This window comes from Plecotus auritus (assembly GCF_963455305.1).
Source record: "Plecotus auritus genome assembly, chromosome: 4".
NCBI lineage: Eukaryota > Metazoa > Chordata > Mammalia > Chiroptera > Vespertilionidae > Plecotus > Plecotus auritus.
Window position 1 is genome coordinate 153,069,656 of NC_137775.1, and position 21,464 is coordinate 153,091,119.

General features: G+C 36.5%; 1 protein-coding gene across 11 annotated transcripts in view; it reads right to left on the reverse strand.

Annotated features, from left to right (window-relative positions):
- Window positions 1-21,464, reverse strand: part of MAGI2 (membrane associated guanylate kinase, WW and PDZ domain containing 2) — a 1,233,836-nt gene that overhangs the window by 429,386 nt on the left and 782,986 nt on the right. For all 11 annotated transcript variants that reach the window (XM_080663639.1, XM_080663638.1, XM_080663637.1 and 8 more), the window contains one exon: window positions 4,535-4,750. In XM_080663639.1, the coding sequence (XP_080519765.1) occupies window positions 4,535-4,750 (216 nt within the window). The remainder of the gene's footprint in view (window positions 1-4,534; window positions 4,751-21,464) is intronic.

The following is a 21,464-nucleotide window of genomic DNA, read 5'->3' on the forward strand; positions in this document are numbered from 1 at the left end:
AGAAGAGTTTAAATGGAATGTTGCATTTAAGTTGAAGAAAGGCTAAGGTGGGGCAGTTTAGTGAGTAGTGGTTAGAAATATGGCCCTGGAACATAAGAGAGAAGTGAAGGCTGCAGGTAAATCTATTTGAAGCCATGGGGCTGGATGTCAACTCTAACAAGATAAAGATGTCTAAATACAGGTGAGGTTAATATCAAGGGAAGGTTTTCCAGGCATATGAATTTTAACCACCAGTTTAAAGACAGATTCTCTAAGAGGTTGTAGTATATATCATCCTTGCAAGCATTAGATCTAACATCACTGCCAAGAACCCAGTGAAGGATGAATATAATAGAATACAATGTAGATGAAATACACTGAGCGGCACAATAAATGATTTACCTTATGGAGGCCAGGAGTCACTCTGTCCTTAGCATGGTTAACAGCCCAGGATAGGTTCAGGTATTCGGTGTCCAGATCTCAAGCATGCCACTAAATGAACTATTACCTTAATTAAGCACCTTCAGCTAAATTTCAGCATCTCATTCATTAAGTAAATACTATGATTATGGGATTAGAGATCATATATGTCAGAGAGAGAACATTTCTGGTTTGAGATACCGAAAGATCATTATATGTCTTTTCTAGGTGATTGATATGAGCTAAATCCATGTGTCTGATTAATTTTGAGCAAAAAGGAGAAACCTAGCATAAAATGAGTATTCACATACTTTATGTGAGTTTTCATTGAAAATGTTCATAGAACTTCATGGAAATATTACATATTTAAAAGTCGTCACTGACTTTACATAGAAATGATACAAGAGAAAAAGAAATATATAGTTCTAGCTATAACCTAGAGTTCAAAGGAGAAATAATGACTAAAATGAGTAATAGAGGTAAATTGAGGACTCCTCTAAATCCTTTATTTACATAAAGAAAATAGGTGGGGTTTTTTTGTAAACCATATAAAGATTTAACTATTGGTAGGTTTGATGGTTATGTACATACATATATCATAAAAACTAGAAATTTTTAATATCTACAGAGGGAAATAAGTTCATTTCTACATGACTTGGTAGCTAGAAATTTATAATGCCACTTTTAAAGATGTACAGGTAAAATAGAGGTCATGTGTTTACTATTGCTCACAAACATATTTGTGCTTCTATTCGGTGATATAAGTTTCAGGATAGCATAGCAGCTAAGAACATGGGTTCTGGATTCAGATTTCCTAATATGAATTACAGTTATTGAGCAAATTATTTAACTACTAGAGACCCGGTGCATGAATTCATGCACGGGTGGAGTCCGGCCAGCCCACCCAGATGGGGGCTCATTGGGGTGGGCCAGCGGTGGGGAGGAGCCACGGGCAGTTGGCCAGCCGGGGAGGGACCACAGGAGGGCTCCAGGGCGTGTCTGGCCTGTCTCGCTTAGTCCCGATTGGCCGGACCCCAGCAGCAAGCTAACCAACCGGTCAGAGCGTCTGCCCCCTGGTGGTCAGTGCATTTCATAGTGACTGGTCGACTGGTTGACTATCTGCCCCCTGGTGGTCAATGCACATCATAGCGAGCAGTTGAGCAGCCTTAGCATATCATTAGCATATTATGCTTTGATTGGTTGAATGGACAATGAGACACTTAGCATATTAGGCTTTTATTATATAGGATAGTGCACCTCAGTGTCCTAATCTGTAAAATTGTACCTAGCGAATAGGACTGTTAGGAGAATTAAATGAACTTATACGTACAATGAGGTTAGGAAGTTCCTAGGACATAGTAAGCATCCATATGTTAATTTTTATATTACCATTATTATAAAAATTTTTAATGAAATAAAATTGCATTGATAAGCTTTTCTCAGTTTTCAAATGTGCCTTATTCATTACACTACTTATACTCTTGAATTGATGTCTGATATTAATTGCTATTATAGGCCCTTAGTTGATATATGGCACTGTTAACTAAGATTTAACAGCAGTTTTCTCAATATTGTTTGACATGCACTGTACTTGGTGAATGTGTAAGGGAATAAAACAGAGGCAAGACAAAGACCCTGTCTAGGAAAAATATGTGATAAGGCTCGAAAGGTGCAGAGTTGGGTGAACGTATCTGAGAGGAGGACAAAGAAAACTCTGAAATTGACACTGAATAAACATAAAAAAAACAACGACATTTCAAAGATGGGAGTTATCAATAGATTTCAAATAAGGGATGATGGACCAATTTTCTGGTTTGGGGCTGTTTCCTCCATCTTTGAATACTGGGCAAAGACCTGCGTAATTTACACATGTGTCAGCTCCCAAAATGGGAAAGAAAAAGACATATAAAGGCCACCTGTCCATCCAGGCTCTCAGAGCCACTGCTGTGGCATCTATTGATTATCCAGAAATCTCAGAGTTGTCATGGACAGTTCTCTACCATCTTCAGGCCCAGAGGTCCAGAAACAGTCATGCAGCTAGGGTTGGTCAAGAAGAGTTTAGACCAGTTTATTTTCCTTGGGGCCCTTAAAGAGTTCCTAGCCATAAGAATACCCCATTCCTCATGTCTAAGGTATGAATAGAAGGGAATGGTGCAGTCGATTCACTATGCCTCCCAATTAAATAAATTTCTAGTTTAGAAATCTGTGGATCAAGAATATTTGATTTGCCTTATACATAGTAGAAATGAAATAAAAACCAACGATGCAGGCTTAACGAAGATAATATATTTTAATTATTAGGTGTTAACCAGTAAGAAATTCTGTAACTGCTCTTTAACCCCCAACCTTCCTTTTTGTGTGATTACTGCTTCTTCTTAACTGAGCTGTGTTTCTTTCATCAAAGATCAACTTATAGAACTGTGTACAATCAAACTAATTTAAATCTATTACATGATGGAAAGTAAATATTTTGACAAAGGTATTTCAGAATTAAAAAAAAGAGAAGGTATGTAATTTCTTGAAAATTACCAGATCATTTAATAATGAACATATCACAGTATGTTCTTCCAGTGATCTTTAGCATTTGTAAATGACTGCTAGGCTAAGAGATTAAGTTGTTAACCAGTATATTAATGAATGAGGTTATATTTCTCTAAATAATCAAGATGAAACCACTTTTTAAAGTTTTATACTTTGATTGACACAAATTAGATTTTGGTCTCCCTATGATCAATGAACATTTTATAAGTATTATGAACAAAGGAAGGTAAAAAATAAGCGTATGAAACTTTTCTTTGATAAAAATAATTGAGCATGAAAATTCAAATACTATGTCACTATAGAAGCAGTAATATTATAAACAAAAATACAGACATCAAAGTAGTTGTAGGAGATAACTTAAGAATAATATGCATGCAAGGTGAATGTTTTTAACACTTTTTTCAAGTGGTTTCACTTAGCCCTTAGATTTTCAATGCCCACTGAATGTCATTATTTAAAAAAGTAAATAGCCTGGCTGGCATGGCTCAGTGGTTGAGTGTCAACCTATGAACTAGGAGGTCACGGATCAGGAACATGCCTGGGTTGCAGGCTCAATCCCCAGTGGGGGGCATGCAGGAGGCAGCTGATCAATGGTTCTTCTCATCACTGTAATTTCTATCTCTCTCCCTCTCCCTACCTCTCTGAAATCAATAAATTATATTTTAAAACTAAATAAATAAAACGAAACTTACTCCAAATTAAGAGGCTAAGAAAATGACATGTTTTTTTTTTTGTTGGTAACATTTAATTATCAATAATATTATGAAAGAAATATTTTACAAATAAAAATTTGGCACTCTATTAGTAATAAGCATAAAAAAATAGCAAATCCATACCTTGCACAAACACACTTCATATCTAACTAATATTCTTTATATATGTGATATGATCATAAATTAAAGGTATAACAAGTCTTTTCTTTATTCAAGGGTAGGTGCCTTCAAAATGTCAATGTATAAAAATGCATTCTTCTATATTGTCAGATTGGGTGATAAGGGTGGGCAGATAAATACATAGCATTATAATAGCTGTAGTCATTTTGAGGACAGTATTCATTGAAATTGTTAAATACATGGCATTATATAGCTGTAGTCATTTTGAGGACAGTATTGATTGAAATTGTTAACTAAATCACATGACACTACCTCTATTTATAGATTTGCGTGTATAGTAAGATTTCAAAGGATAGATTTTTATCTACTGTAATTAACAAAGACCTCAGAACTTTACACAATCATATTTATGACTTATAACACCTTTTAAGAGATTTAAACTATTCAATATATTGCCATTAATATTGTAAAAGTGAAACAAAAAACTAAGGAAGTTGATGAATTGCTTGATATGTCAAAATTAAAACTAACAAATCAGATACAAGAATCGTGTCCTTTTCATTTTATATAATCTCTCCCTGAAGATAACTGTAAATACACATCTGAACATATATATGTGAATACATATATATATGTATATGTATATATATATATATATATATATATATATATATATATATATATTTGAACATACAGATATCAGATATATTTAGTTACATCTGAAAGAGCAGATGAACCTGTAACAACTGTGAATAACTAACCTGGTGTTACTACTACTCCATTTCCATTGACCACAGGCCTCTCCTCCTCTTCCTCCTCAGGAGGCTCTATACTTGCTTTCTCCATGTTGCTCACTGATTTATTCCTCTTCCGTTTTCCTTCAGCACTTGCAGTGGCTCCCGGAAGTATCTGGTCTGTTACATTTAATAGTAATGGTGCTGGTTCTGCTGGAGGCTTTGGGGTACCGTAGTAATTATCTGCAAAGGGCACCAAAACATTATGGAGTTAAACGTTTTCCCCTACTATGTACATAACTTTAAAGAATGACACATTTGGATCTTATTTTATACATATATATGTTTATTTTTTTATTTGTTTATTTTTATTTTTTTATTAAGGTATTATATGTGTACATATCTTATCATTGCCCACTCCCATACATGCTCTCACCCCCCAATGTCCTACATCCATTGGTTATTCTTATATGCATGCATGCAAGTCCTTCGGTTGATCTCTTATTTCCCCCACCTCTCCATAACCTTCCCGCTGTAATTAGACAGTCTGTTTGATGCTTTACTGCCTCTGTATCTATCTTTTTGTTCATAATGTTTTTTATTATCCACAAATGAGTGAGATCATGTGGTATTTTTCTTTCATTGACTGGCTTATTTCACTTAGCATAATGTTCTCTAATTCCATCCAGGTTGCTACAAATGGTAAGGATTCCTTCTTTTTTATGGCAGCATAGTATCCATTGCGTAGATGTACCATAGTTTTCTGATCCAGTCATCTGCTGACGGGCACGTAGGCTGTTTCCAAATCTTAGCTATTGTAAATTGTGCTGCTATGAACATAGGGGTGCATATATCCTTTCTGATTGGTGTTTCTAGTTTCTTAGGATATATTCCTAGGAGTGGGATTACTGGGTCAAATGGGAGTTCCACTTTCAGCTTTTTGAGGAAACTCCATACTGTTCTCCACAGTGGCTGCACCAGTCTGCATTCCCACCAGCAGTGCACGAGGGTCCCAGGAATGCAAGGATGGTACAATATCCGCAAATCAATTAACGTGATACATCACATAAACAAAATGAGAGATAAAAATCACATAGTCATATCAATTGATGCAGAAAAAGCATTTGACAAAATCCAACACCCTTTCTTGATAAAAACACTCAACAAGGTGGGAATAGAAGGATCATACCTGAACATAATAAAAGCTATATATGATAAACCCACAGCTAACATCATACTCAATGGGCAAAAACTAAAACCATTTCCCCTAAGAACAGGAACAAGACAGGGATGCCCACTCTCACCACTCCTGTTTGATATAGTACTGGAAGTATTAGCCATTGCAATTAGACAAGAAGAAGAAATAAAAGGCATCCAAATTGGAAAAGAAGAAGTAAAGCTGTCCTTATTTGCAGATGACATGATATTGTACATATAAAACCCAAAAGACTCCATCAAAAAACTAACAGACTTAATAAATGAATTCGGCAATGTAGCAGGATACAAAATTAATGCCAAGAAATCTATGGCATTTCTATACACCAATAGTGAACTTACAGAAAGAGAGACTAAAAAAGCAATCCCATTTACCATCACACCAAAAAAATTAAGATACCTAGGAATAAACTTAACTAAGGAGGTAAAAGACCTATACGCGGAAAACTACAGGACACCGAAAAAAGAGATAGAGGAAGACGTAAACAGATGGAAGAACGTACCATGTTCATGGATTGGGAGAATCAACATCATTAAAATGTCCATACTACCCAAAGCAATCTATAGATTCAATGCACTCCCCATTAAAATACCAATGGCATATTTCACAGATCTAGAAAGAACTCTCCAAAAATTCATCTGGAATAAAAAAAGACCTCGAATAGCCACAGCAATCCTGAGAAAGAAGAATAAAGTAGGAGGGATCTCAATACCAGATTTCAAGCTGTATTACAAAGCCACTGTTCTCAAAACAGCCTGGTACTGGCACAAGAACAGACATATAGACCAATGGAATAGAATAGAGAATCCAGATATCGACCCAAACCACTATGCACAATTAATATTTGACAAAGGAGGCATGAACATACAATGGAGTCAAGACAGTCTCTTCAATAAATGGTGTTGGGAAAATTGGACAGATACATGCAAAAAAATGAAACTAGATCACCAACTTACACCATACACAAAAATAAACTCTAAATGGATACAGGACTTAAACATAAAATGGGAAACCATAAAAATACTAGAGGAATCTACAGGCAGCAAAATCTCAGACATATGCCGAAAGAACTTCTTCACTGATACTGCCCCTAGGGCAATGGAAGCCAAAGAGAAAATAAACAAATGGGACTACATCAAAATATATGTTTTTTATACATACACAATCATCTATGTAGTTTTTATCTTTTTTGATCTTTATTTGTTGCTCCTATTATATCAAGCTTTAGTGGTTTATATGGATCTCCCTTCATTCTCACCTTTGTGCCAAAACAAAATATAGTCTTACTAGAGGCCCAATGCATGAAGATTCATGCAAGAATGGGCCTTCCTTCCCCTGGCTACTGGCACTGCCTTCGCTCTGGCCGGAGCTGCCTTTCCCCTCAGGCCCAGAACCGCCTTTCTGCCTTCCCAGGCTGCCCAGAAGCCAGGAGCGGCGGGGGTGGTGCGGAACGCCTGCATCCCTCCCCGCCCCCAGCCACTCGGCACCCATGTATGCAAATTGACCCTCCATCTTTGTTGGGTTAATTTGCATACTTGCTCCTGATTGGCTGGTGGGCATTGCGAAGGTACAGTCAATTAGCATGTTACTCTTTTATTAGGTAGATTATTGATCTCTAATGGTACAGCACAATTTCAAAACTATTTAGAAATTTTTGATAACAGGCCTTGATGGAAATCTTTTTAAAAATAATGATGTCTGCCCGGCCAGAGTGGCTCAGTTGGCTGAGTGTCATCCTGCACACCAAAGGGTTGCTGGTTCAATTCCCAGTCAGGGCTCATGCCTGCTAGCAGGTTCCATCCCTGGTTGGGGTATGCACAGAAGGCAGGGGATCAATGTTACTCTCTCACACTGATGTTCCTCTTTCTCTCTTTTCCTCTCTCTAAGCATGTCCTTGAGTGAGGGTTTAAAAAATAATAAATAAATAAATAAATAAATAAATAAATAAATAAGTCTGAATAAAGGTATAGACATATTTTATTTTTTAGCAAACCTCACAACATTCTGGAAAGGCAGAGCACATTGCGCTCTTCTCGAGCTTTAAGAGAGCTCTGGCTGTAGTCCTTGATGTGCCCAGCATCCTTCTCAGAGCTGTATCTACAGGCCAGTTCAGTGGTTTCCATGGCTGCTGGCAGTGGGCATGCTGCTCTCATCATTCTTCAGATTTTCCACAGCTCCATGATTGGAGCTATGAAATCATTTGTTTCTCCCATTAATCTAAGAGAATTCTTGAAGCAGAAGACTACTTCTTATTTCTCTCTGTAACAAAAGTCTGGCACATAGTAGGCATAGAATAAATGCTTACTAAGTGAACATTTTTATATACTTAAGAAATTGCTTTATTTAAAATTGTCTAAGATTTTGATTGGTAAAGAATGTAGTGGTGTTTTCTTTTAATGGTATTCTTGTATCAACTTCAAACTCATATTGGTGTTTTAGTTAATTAATTGAATAATTTTTGAACTCATTTGCTCACTCACTCATTAAAATATTTATTTAGTACTATATGCCCAGGCACTCTGGTTATGTTTAAGAGAAAATGAAATGATGAATAATATAACCCTTGTCTTGTAGAGGCTCCAAGGTCTGGTGTGGAGCACAGGCACACTTGACACCAAGCAGTTAAGTCTTAAAAAAGGAAATAGGACTGAGCACTGCAGTCAAAGAGGCACAGAGGAGGGGGCCGCCTATCTGCAGAGACCACTGCAGGCAACTGGGAACACTGTGCTGAGACAGAAGCAACACTTAACCAGAAGTCATGAGTTCTAGACTTGGCTTTTCTGCCAACTACAATTCAAGCAAGTCACTTAACTTTAGTAAAGCTCGATTTCGGTATGAATTGAACACTTGTTATAATCACCTGTGTTTTGGGTTGCAAACAACCAGAACCTACTCTAGTTAAAGTAAAATAAAAGGGAGGTACTGAAAAGATATGAGGCGGCTAGGTGAGGGAAGAGGCTGAAAAGCCTTGGGGAAAATGGGCAGAAACAAAGCAGTCCAGTTGGGACACCCAAATTGCCTCTGCTGGCCCTGGACTCTGAAACACCCCTGGACCCCACAGCCAGGGGTAGAGCCTCAGTGGGAATGAAGCCCAAGTTCTTCTCAGGAACTCTAATTGGCTCAGTTTTGGGAAAACTCTCAGGAGGGTCTCTCATTGGCTGAGCCTCAGTCAAGTAGGAGCCCTTAAGCTACCAAGTCAGGGCAGGACAGTGGCTGCTCTCCTTTGATTTAGGGAGATGGAGGGGGAGCCCTACCTTCCATCCATTTTACCTCAGGACTCTCCCCAGGAAGAAGGGTGGGGGATGCTATGCAAGCAGAAGAGACAAATGCCCATCATACTCCTCACTAGGTTGTTGTGAAGATGAATGTATGAGGATGAATGTATAAACTGTAAAACTGCAGCGGTTTTAATGGCAGTGTGAACCGCATGCTGGCACAAAGTAAGCTAATATTCAGAAGGCTGGCTGTGCCACTCATATTGATGCTCATTTTCATAGAGAGTCACAGTTGTAGAGTAGTACAAGGATAAAAATAGTATTACCATGTAAAGCGATTCTTATACATGTAGAACTTTTATATGGAAGTCTGCAAAGTGAATGATACACATTTTGCTAAAGGTTACTTTCTAATTTGATTTAGAGCAGTTAAAATGAATCAGACCCTTAAATGTAATGAAAAGATTTTGAAGCAACAAAAACTGCTAGTTTCTCCCTAGAAGTCTGTTATTGTATTTCAGCATCCATAAGGGCTAGCACCATTATCAATGGTACTGCTGTGCTTGCTACGCTTTCAGCAGAATCTCATTACTTTTTATCTAATAAACACATGCTGAACTAGTACATACTCCTGCATGCCCCAATAAATATTATAATTTTAAGTAGCTATTTGAAACCTTTAAATGCCTTTAACATATATACTGAGTGGCCAGATTATTATGCTCTCTGAATGCATAATAATCTGGCCACTCAGTGTATATCCTATATAATAAAAGGCTAATATGCAAATTATCCCCTTGACTAGGAGTTTGACCAGCAGGCAGGCCAGCCAACCACCCATGTCCCCTCCTCCTGGCCAGGCTGGTCGGACCCTACCCATGCACTAATTCATGCACTGGGCCGATCATAATAATCTGGCCACTCAGTGCACAGTACTAAGACAAAAAGATCATATTTTAGTATTTGTCCCCACTTTGTCTTTTATGTTTTAAATTGCCCCAAAGTAGAAAAAGAACCTTTTACTAATTAGAAATAAATGCATAGCTCAGGCTAAACATAAATATTAAGTAATATATGTTGTTGAATATATATTGTTAAGTAATTACACCTATTGGCATGTAATGTTATTATAAATTACAGAGTAATATCCTATTTCTAAAATTTGATTTATAAAAATAATGCTTCAGATTAAATTTTAGATGTAAAACAGTGTGAATCATTAGTTAAGATGATCTTTATTAGCAACAAGAGGCTCGACGCACGAAATTCGTGCAAGGGGCTCGGCCCCCTCCCACTGCCGCTTCATCTGGAAGGTCGTCCAGAAGGATGTCCAGTCTAATTAGCATATTACATTTTTATTATTATAGATAATAATGATAATTTAAAAGAGGCACTGAAATAACCCATATAGTTACTACACTTGAGATCTATAGTTCATGGAGAATAAGGTTTTACTCCAAACACAATGCATAGAACAAGGAAACTACAAATACCTACACCAACTTGAAGAATCGGCCAGGTAGTCAGGTAGTTAAGTCACTGCAATAGTTTCCTGATGTAACTCTATACAAATTCATATTCTAAGGTGGTGTGCCCTTTTCAGACACAAAAATTAATAATTAAACACCAAAACTATTTTTACATATAATTTGGAAACACTGTCTCACTAAGAATGAAATGCCTCTATGCATATATTTAGCAAACCTAAATATCAAAATACCATAATATAAGGTGTAATGTTTAACAGGACAGATCATTATGAGATAAACCTGATTTTGAATCAGGTGTTCTGCTAATCTGGCTGCCTCTTTATATCCTTAAATTGACTGAGTTAAAGTGGGATTGCAGGGCTACAGGATGACTACCGTCACAAAAGCAACTTGACTACTACTATTACCATCATCACCACCCCAGTTTACTGAGCGGGACATTGTAACGGGTATTTTAACTGTGCACTTGTATCAAATGAGGGTTAGAATAACTCTGACCACACAGTGCTGTTGTAAAGATGAATGATAATGAAGGGATCAGAAAAGGTGCTCAATATATGTTGGCTAATTTTGGCATTTACTGTATTTATCACAACACAGTATTAAATCACTCTGTCTCTGCAGTTAAATAAAAATGGAGGCTTTAACAAAATTAAACTGTTAATCTAGTCAGGTGGCTCAGTTGGTTGGAGCATTGTCCCATGAACCAAAAAGGTTGTGGGTGGGTATGGAGGCAACCGATGGATTTTTCTCTCTCTTTCCCCCTTCCTCTCTCTCTGAAATCAATAAAAACCTATCCTTGGGTGAGTACTCAAAGTTTTTAAACTATTTCCCAATATTATACAGGAAGTAGGTGGAAAACCTGTATCTGATTTAAGAACCTCATCTCGTTTCAAAATACTCTATTGCTTTTCAACAGAAATACGTGATGAAATTTGCAACCTTCACAGAGCTGATGTTAGAGGACTTCAAAGCCACAACCAATGAGCACAAATGTATCATTTTCGGTAGGGAAAGGTAATAACTGCTACCAAATCTTAAAGCAGGGACGTTTTAGGTGAATGTTTTCCTCCCTTCTTCAAAAGTGTGTGTGTGTGTGTGTGTGTTTGAGGTGGGGTTGTAGGATTTTCTAGCCTACTTTTCACTGTCATTTCTCTGAGAAAAGAATGACCTATTCATTAGCAGTTTCATGTAAGTTTAATATGAAATTCATGAACTTTGTTGTTAAATATGATGACAAAATAGAAATGATATAGAAAATTGTTCATTTACTTCTATTAGCATTAGTATAACCTACATAGCCTTATTTTTAATCAATGTCTGTAAAATAAAGACATAATTATTTGAGGTACTTGATTTATTTTTCAGCTTTTTAAGTATTTACAGGAATGGATTAAAGATAAATATATAGTTATTGCAAAGTGTGTATGAACCCATTTCTAGCATTATAAACATAAAAAAGCTTTCTAGGATTTGAATAAAAATAGTTTATAACACATCAATAATTGGTTTTATAATAATCATAAAATATTATTAAGTGCCCATTTACACTGGACATCGTTATACTAATTTCTTGCACAGGGAGAGAGACTGGAACAGCTTATGTTGCTATAAACTAAACCTGCCTAGACAGTCCTTGGAAAACCTAAGCCATTACCCACTTTTAGGCAGACCCATTCCTAAACCATCCAGAAGAGATGAAATAGCTTTGTAAGTTACTTTCCATGAATTACACTTGCAGACTATCATGTAATCACTCCTCTGCTTTCTCCACACTTGTTAGACCACAAAACTTTTTCAAAAAGTCTTAGCCTAAGTTTTAAAAATAATATTTTTGTCTTTCTTCTGACCCTTCAGGTTTCTCCCCTGATATTGTTTTATCAGTGAGCCAAAAGGAACAAAAGAATAGGAAACTATTTCAATGAATTATTATAAAGTGTTCTCTTTTCTATGCCCTACTCTTTATTAAAGGATAATAGATACCAAAAGAGTACTTTCTAAGATGCAACATATTATTTATGCCTTAAAGTTCTGATATTATGAAAAGGAGAAAAAAACTAACTTATGTATGAGGATATGTAAAAATTCTAGTAGTAAAGTGAAATATGTTTACCTATTTCCAACACTTTTTTCCCCTTTAAACATGATTAGTTTTCATAATGGAAACATGTAATTTATTATTTAACTCATTTGGCTTTTTAAGTAGTTGACTCAATGCTGAGTGTTTCTCCAGACCTTTGGGGATATAATAACAACATGTGTAGGTTTTATATCAAATAACCATAGATCTTTCCATGTGGCACCCAAGTGGATATGGGTTTTAGAAAGGTAATTGTCTTGTCTTTGACATACTTCACAGATTAAGGTCTTGAGCCACATTTCTCCTCATCTCAGTGCTTGTATCCCCTTTTTGGTAACCAGAAAGAAGCAATTTTGGATAATGGTTTAGTAGAAGAGAGATGATTGCCTACACAGGGACTCTGGGCATGCAGACAACACAGCCCATCACTGGGATCCCCAGAGAGCTTGAGAAAATGTCCTGTGTTGGAAACAATCTGTGGCAAAATTTAGGAGGTTGAAAATCTCATCATTTGTTTCTAAGAGTTTTATAAATGGAACAAAACGATTGATACTTGGCCTTCTTAATGGCACCTGGAAAACTGTCTCTGACTTTAAAGAGAGAGAGAAGAAATTCAGAGTTCCAGACCCACTCATGATTATGTTAGAAAACCTGTCAGATCATAAGTAAACAATCATTTTTATCCACATCAGAGATTTTATTTTGTATGACCAAAAATGGGTAAATCATGAGAGGATTCTAAATTCAAACATTAAGACATGTTTAGCACATTACACAAGGGATAGTAATGAGTTAAATTAATATCAAAATCATCATAATTCCAGTCAGCCATGGCAAGAATCACAGTCATATGGCTACAGAGTTGGTGAGGTAGAAATTCTACATACAAAACAGAGTTGGTAAATGTAACCTAGAAAATATGCTACTTTTCTAAAATTACACTTCCTACAAGAAAATAAGACTCAAAGTCTCACTTTAGAATGCTTTTGTTCAACTGATTTAAGTTATTTTTGTAAGCAGCTCTGATACTTAAATTTGGTCTCCCGCCAAAAGCTATCATTTCCTCATCATATTATAGGTAGTTAGTAGCTTGAAACCAAGATATAAAAACTCTCTGACCTCAAAAACATAATGTCTTTTTCTCTTGTGGTGAAAAGCATTCATCTCATATGTGTCAGGAATAGGAAAAACATTTTGTCACTAATATCTGTACTGAACAGCAAATTACTAAATTTTGTGAAAATTGTTGAATGTGACTTTCAAAGTGTGCATAATTATGTAAACTATGTGAAAGCTTCTGTTTTTCATATGCAGAATTGAATTATTCTGTAACAAACCTCACCTAAGAATTTCAATTTTATTTTAAATCAAATGAATGCTGGTTTCACGATATGATCCCAATAACCTACATTTTGAATTTTACTATCTTCAATTGTCTATTAATATTCTGCAGAAATCATGTAGATGGCTTAATCTGACTAACATTTTCTGAAACTTGTTTGTAAGTTCTCAGTAGGTTACTTGTGGTCATTCTCACTGAATTTTCATTTATTCATGTATGCAAATGTGGACAGATACAGGACATATTTTTGATGAATGTAACTGTCCACAAACTGGCTAGGGCAAGTGGTTTGCTTATTTATAGGAAATTAGATACCCTTTCTTTTAACGAGTCTTCCCTTCAGGTATTATTTAGAAGAGTTCAGAACATTTCCAACCTGTGCTATATAACAGACATAAAGAAATTATGTAAGGAGATACTCAACAGAAAAGAAAAAAGATACATATGATTTTCAATGTCAAATATACATCTGCTTTCAAAGTAAAGCATTTGAACATTATAATTATACTATATAATAAAGAGCTAATATGCTAATGGTCTTGACACCCTCACACCATAATGACTGTTCAGCAGGAGGCTGCGTGCACGGTGGGGCGGAGCTGCCACATTGCTCCAGAGAAGGGCGGAAGCTGGGAGGCGCCCGGAGGAGGTGGGACCATCCCGTGGTGGGGATGATGGGGGTAAGAGCCTGTAGCACCCCCCTCACCAGTCCTTTGCCACCTACCGCTCGCAGTCAGTGCGCCTGCTGCCCACCTGCCAGGGGAAGGAGCGCAGCGTGCGCACTGCCAGGAAGTAGTGCAAACTCCGCAGCAGGCGGGAGGCTTCCACGCTCTCCTCTAGCGCCATGATGGGGCGGAGCCGCCGCATTGCTCTGGAGATTGGGCAGAAGTGGGGAAGTGCCTGGAGGAGGCGGGACCAGCCCAAGATGACTCACAAGACTGAGGGCGGAGCTTGAAGTGGCCAGAGAAGGCCGGAGGGGTCAGGAGTGGGGCCAGGTGTGCTCAAGCTCTGGGTGGAGAGGTTAAGTGTCAAGGTGGGGCGGCGGAGGGGTGGGCAGGGTGTGCGCGGGTGGGCAGGGCCACGTGATTTTGTGCGCTGGGTCACTAGTAGTAACATAAAAGTTTATAAGTCAATTCATAGTCATATCATATTTAAATATTATTAAATCCTCTAGAGCTACATTTTCTAGTAAAAATGAAATGTGAGCCACAAATACAAGCCACATATGTAATTTTAAAACTTTCTAGTTAACCACATTTAAAAAGGAAAAAGGTAAAAGCTATTGTAATAACGTTTTACTTTACCCAATATACGCAAAATACTATCAATTCAATACAGGATCAATAAGTTATAAATGCAATATTTTTACTTTCTTGCTTACTAAGTCTTCAAAACCAAGTGTATAGTTTACACATAAGCACTTCTTAATTTAAACCAGACCCATGTCAAGTGCTAAAGGGCCATATGTGACAAGTGGCTACTAAACTGGACAGCACAGTCATAAACCATCCCTTTCATCAAATAACATTTTAGGTCACCATATTATCACTCGAGTGACAGATTTTTCTCATAGACAATAAAGTGGAAATGTCTACTTAAATGACCGAGAAAACAGTAAACACCAAAGCACAGTAACAACCTAAGATTACGTTGAGTCAGTGACATTTCTCATTTAATTGCTTTGCTGCACTGAGTACGTGTAAAATATTATTAATAACCCAACAGATGTACATTCCTTAGCAAAGCTCTTCCATCTTGCTTCCTAATTACCCATTTTATCACTTTATCTTTTCTTTACTTGAAAAATCTACTTTTGACTTTGCTATCAAGTTATAGGTTACAAACAAATACAATAAAAACAAACAAATACTTCAAGTAAATAATGTGAATATAAACTTGTGTGAGTAACCCATCCTTATGTTCAGTAGAGAGAGGAATTGTTGACTCATGGTAATAGTGTAAAAAAAGAGAAATTATGTTTTTTGTCTTCCCTCTTTTTTTGGTTAATCCTCATCTGAGGCCTTTTTTTCATTTATTTTCAGATAAAATGTAAGGGAAGGAGAGGGAGAGGGAGAGGGAGAGGGAGAGGGAGAGGGAGAGGGAGAGGGAGAGGGAGAAAAAGAAGGAGAAACATCAATGTGAAAGAGACACATGGACTGGTTGCCTCCAGCATGCACCCCAAACGGGGGTGAGGAGTGAACCAGCAACCTAGGTACTGCCCTTGACTGGGAATTGAACACACAACTCTTCCATGCGTGGGCAAATGCGCTAACCACTGAGAAACTGCCGAGGTCATGTCTTCCCCCTTGTTGCTGTCTGAGAACACACTCTGATTTTGAGTATTCACAGTGTTAATAACCGGTGCCTCATATTTCTCTCATTAGACCCCTACTTTCATACCGAAAGCTAATAACAATTCCAATTTTCCTTTTCTTATACACATCATATATGTCCCATTTCTAATTTCCTTTGGGTCTTGCTAAGTGACTGACTCACTACTCTCATAAACTAATTAAAACTAAGTTACCAATGACTAAAATTGGCTTAATGTATCCCATATAATGTTTGCATTTTAACACAGAATTTAAAACTGTAATCCAAAAAGTTAATCATGAAATTTAGGAAATAACTGGCCCATTTGGTGGGAAACATTTTCAGAGGAGCCTTTGGTTCTCTCCAATCACAATGGAGATGTTTTCCAGGTTTGTTGGGGCATCTGGTGTGGTATTTATTATGACCCCTGTGGAACCTAAGCAAAACATTAATGCAAAGGTTTTTGGAAAACAAAACTGAGCATAAAATAATTTATACTATAATTCCAGGTTATAAAATATTTACACATCTACTTTTATGAGTGGAAACCATTTGCAATTGCGTTATTAAGGCAATTAATTGTTTAAGTTATTAAGTGTTTAGTGAGTTAAGTGCTTAAGAGACAGTCCCTTCATGGCTCAGCAAATAAGAAAGTGGGAGTAAAATTTTGATCAATTTTTAAATGGGCATTCGTACAAAACCCAGTGGATTTCTGTGATAGTCATCCTGATTAAATATACTTCTTCAAAATTGATAAAGGAAGCTGAACCTTTCAAGGGCAATACTGTTTTTCTCACACAATATTTATGTTTTATCATATAACTTCCTTCTCTCAATGGCGCTATTAACTGTGATACTATAAAATTACTAAGAAATTAAAAGACCTTTAAGACTCTTTTGTCAATGTCTTCCAAATACAATGCCCAGGGAAATTTTGATTGATCTTAATTTGACTGTTGGTTAATGACTTAAGAAATTTGCCAAATATCTAATTTTTCAGTTGTTAATAAAAGTCAGGAAGAGAATATGAAAGAATTTTACTTCTAGTTAGACAATTTGTCTGCTGGATTTCACCAGGCTTGTTCTACTGCACATAGTCAGAGGATCTGGGTTCTAATCGAGGTTCTCCCTACCACTAACTTCCTAAAAGACGTTGGATTAGACATTAAAGTCCTAACAGAATTGAGTCAGAGTTCTCAAATTGTGAAATGAAAAATTTTCAAGAATATAATGACAATGGGTTATATTTCCATGCTATTGTATTAGAAGGTCTTGAGTGAACAATGAATAGAGAATGATAAACTGTAGTCCATTTCAATTACTTGAAAGCCTGGACTCATTTGCTTTCTTGACACAAATGTGGAGAGCTCATTTACTCTCTTTTTATATTTCTTTGCACATTACTTCCCGGGAAAGTTGTGGGTGTACAGTATTTCTGTTTTTGTTCCAAGCCTTTCATTTATATCCACCCCTGTTGGTGAATTAGATAGACCCTAAGTATATCGCTCATATAATGTGAACTATGATTACTCCATGGAAGATCATATATGAAGCACTTCAACTTTATATTTTACTATATGTGACATTTAAAAATTTTTGATTTGTAGTAAAGAGTCAGCATTTTCATTGTGATCACCTTGTGCTCTGTCAGATACAAACATAAATCCTAAATGATAGAGCCTGGTTGAAGTTAGCAGCAATTTAGATGTAAGTAGAACCAATTTATAAGCCAGAAAGACAATAAACAACCCAAAAGGCTAAAGAAAGTAAGACTTTTTGGTATCTAACCATAAGGCTAGCCATTCTTGAATAATGCCGATTTTTTTCTCTGAATAAAAAAACTCACAACTTATTAAAATCAATCTCATGACCAAAACAAACAAAAAATCTGTCAGAATACTGGCATTTTATATTTAAAGTTCTAGAGACCAATCATTAATTCTTTTAAAAAATATATATTTTATTGATTTTTTTTACAGAGAGGAAAGGAGAGCGAGAGCGAGTTAGAAACATCGATGAGAGAGAAACATCAATCAGCTGCTTCCTGCACACCCCCTACTGGGGATGTGCCCACAACCAAGATACATGCCCTTGACTGGAATTGAACCTGATACCCTTGAGTCAGCAGGCTGAAGCTCTATCCACTGAGCCAAACCAGTTAAGGTCAACCATTAATTCTTTAAAGATATATGTTTTATTGAGGTACAGCTCCCCCATTTTCCAAATATTTATATTATAATTTTGCCTTTAATACCATCCTTTTTATTATGCAGTATTTTATGAAAGTACCACAAATACTAGTTTATAATAGAAATATATTGTATTAATGAAGAAAGAGAAAAAGCAGAGGGAGAAATGCATGGGTTAAAACACAATCAGAAAATAAATGGGAACTGAAGAAGAAGAAGAAGAAGAAGAAGGACGAGAAGAAAGAATTGGAGGAAAATCTGGAAAGGGAAGAAGACAAGGAGGGGTAGAATGAGGATGAGGAAAAGGACAGTTATGTGCCCTTCCATGAAGTTGTATTGTTGTAACCCGATTCCTCAGATGGCATGCTGGGCCAAAGTCATACATATGTGGCCATCTGTACCACCTAATAGCTGATGAAGAACTAAGGTACACTGTCCAATATAGCTGGCACTTGCTACATCTGGACATCAAGAACTTAAAAATGTGGCTGGTTTGAATTGAGATGTAAAATCCACATTAGATTTTTAAGACTTAGTACAAAAAAAAGTAAAGCATCCTAGTAATTATTTTTTATGTTAATTACATGTCAAAATGATGTTTACATTGCATAATGTTGCAATTTCTAAACTAGTTTTTCTGAAAAAAAAAAAACACAAGACTCAATAAGTACTCAATTATAGGTAGCAAGTTATGACACCCACAACTAACAAGAGTGGGTGAAAGTGAGGGTTAAGAGTCAATTCAAAAGTTCAGGACAGTAATAGACACTTGATTGACAATAGACTCAGTCAGGAAGAGGGTTCAAGGGACATTGGAGGGTTGGGACCCTCCTCAGTTGACCAAACCAATGACAGCTGAGTGATGGACAGGAGGAGAATTTATTATACATTCAGTGATTCTGTCATTCATTCAGTAAATATTTATTGAGAGCTTACTATGTATCATGCATGAATTCTCAGAAGGCAAAATAGTGAACAAAATAATTAATTCTCTTTGAATCTTCCCTTTCACTGGGAATACAGATATTTATCAACTAATCATACAAATACAAAATTGCAAACTGATAAGTAATATAAAGGTCAAGTACTGTTGTTTTGAAAACTCTGAGAGTAATTTGAATTAGGTTTGTTAAGTAAAAAAGTGGAATTGCGATTGAATACCCAGTCCCCTCCCTCCTTCTAGGTCAGTGGTTCTCAACCTTTCCAATGCCACGACCCTTTAATACAGTTCCTCATGCTGTGGTGACCCCAACCATAAAATTATTTTTGTTGCTACTTATAACGGTAATTTTGCTACTGTTATGAATCATAATGTAAATATCTGTGTTTTCTGATGGTCTTAGGCGACCCTGCTAGTGATTCTCAACCTGTGGGTCACAACCCACAGGTTGAGAACCGCTGCTGTAGAGCCTAAGACCATCGGAAAACACAGATATTTACATTACTAGGTCAATACAGATCTTTAGGAAATGCATGATTTTTATTTCTAATAACAAGAAATAAAATTTTCCCATTGCTCCTGAAAATTGTTCTGACTTATCTTATCTGAAGGTCAAATGACTGAACTATATGGAAGTTGACATATATATATATATATATATATATATATATATATATATATATATGTGTGTGTGTGTGTGTGTGTGTGTGTGTGTGTGTGTGTGTGTGTGTGTGTTTTTTCCCAAAATACAAATCAAGTTGCTTGTAAAGGCTAATTGCAAAATTTCTGCTAACTAGTTAGCTAGATCAGTTCTCCTTTTCTCAATTTAACTCAAGACATGGTCTATGTTGTAAAATGCTTCAAACATTCCTCTTACTCAAAGACTATATGTTTTAAAGTCTGAAGTATGATTTTTGGTGATATACAACTAACGGAAGGTAGATTTGATGGCAGATATACCGTGAGAATTGACCGTATCCCCCGTTGGTATGATAGCAATATGGCCTTTGTTTCCACAGTGTTTACCAGTGTGGACTAGTAATTTCTTGTTTCTGACAGTGGGGATGGGAGAGGAGTCAATGAAAAAACAGCTTATCCAGGGCACTGATGTCTAAATTGAGATTAGAAAGGTGAGTCAAATCAAATAAAGATTCAAGGCATATAGGGAGAAAAAGCATTTCAGGCTGATGGAATACATTTGCAAAAGCTCTGGAGGAAGACTAGATCTTTGGATGAACTCAAAGGAGAACAAGGTGGCTGGTGCTGACAACAGGGGGAGCCCCGAGGTTAGAGATCATTTGGGACCTAAAAGGTTTTGTTAAAGATTTGGGTTAATTTTGAAAAAGTAAAGGGAATACATTACATATTTTAAAATCCACTATAACCAAATGAAAAAATATATTAAAATTTAAAAGGCATTCAGATTTGTTTTTAAAGTAGATTGGCAGGCTGCAGCATGTAGAATGAACTGGAAACAGTAAGAGGACAAGTCTGGAGGTCTAGTGCAGGAGTGCAATAATGGGAACTTGGGGTAAGGGGAGGTGATGGACATGGGAACAACAATTAGGTTTCAAAGGAGGAAAATAGGAGCTAGTATTAGCAACTTGCTTAAAGAACCATATGGCTTTTCTTGGTATCTTCCTTTCTTTCTCTTAGAAATAAGAATCATTGAACAGAACTTCTAAATATTTTCCTGATACTCAGGGTTTCTTTATGAGATGCATGGCCAAGCTGCAGTATGGACTTTTTATGAAACATTATAAAATTCTGTAAGTCATAATTTGCCTTTAAGAAAAGTCTTCACAGGCATGCAGGCATTGATTGGTGTCCCTATCAGAGTTTGTTTATAGCTCTTGTTATAGCCCTCGTGTTTTATGATGATTATTTATTCACTGACTGCATAACATTAAATTTTGGCTTCTCAGAAGGAGCCATTTATCATTTAGTTTTGTTTTCCCCACATCTAGAATAACATTGGCACATGGTTTGAAACTGAGTAAATGAATTCTTACACTGATGGACATCCACATTCAGAAAAGAAGGATGCAACCCTGGCCACTATTTCTTGACGAGGGATCTTGCTAGAAATGCAAATTCTGAGGCCCCACTCCTCATCTCCTATTCAGAATCTCTGGGCGTGGGTTACACCAGGTCATTCTGATACATATTTAT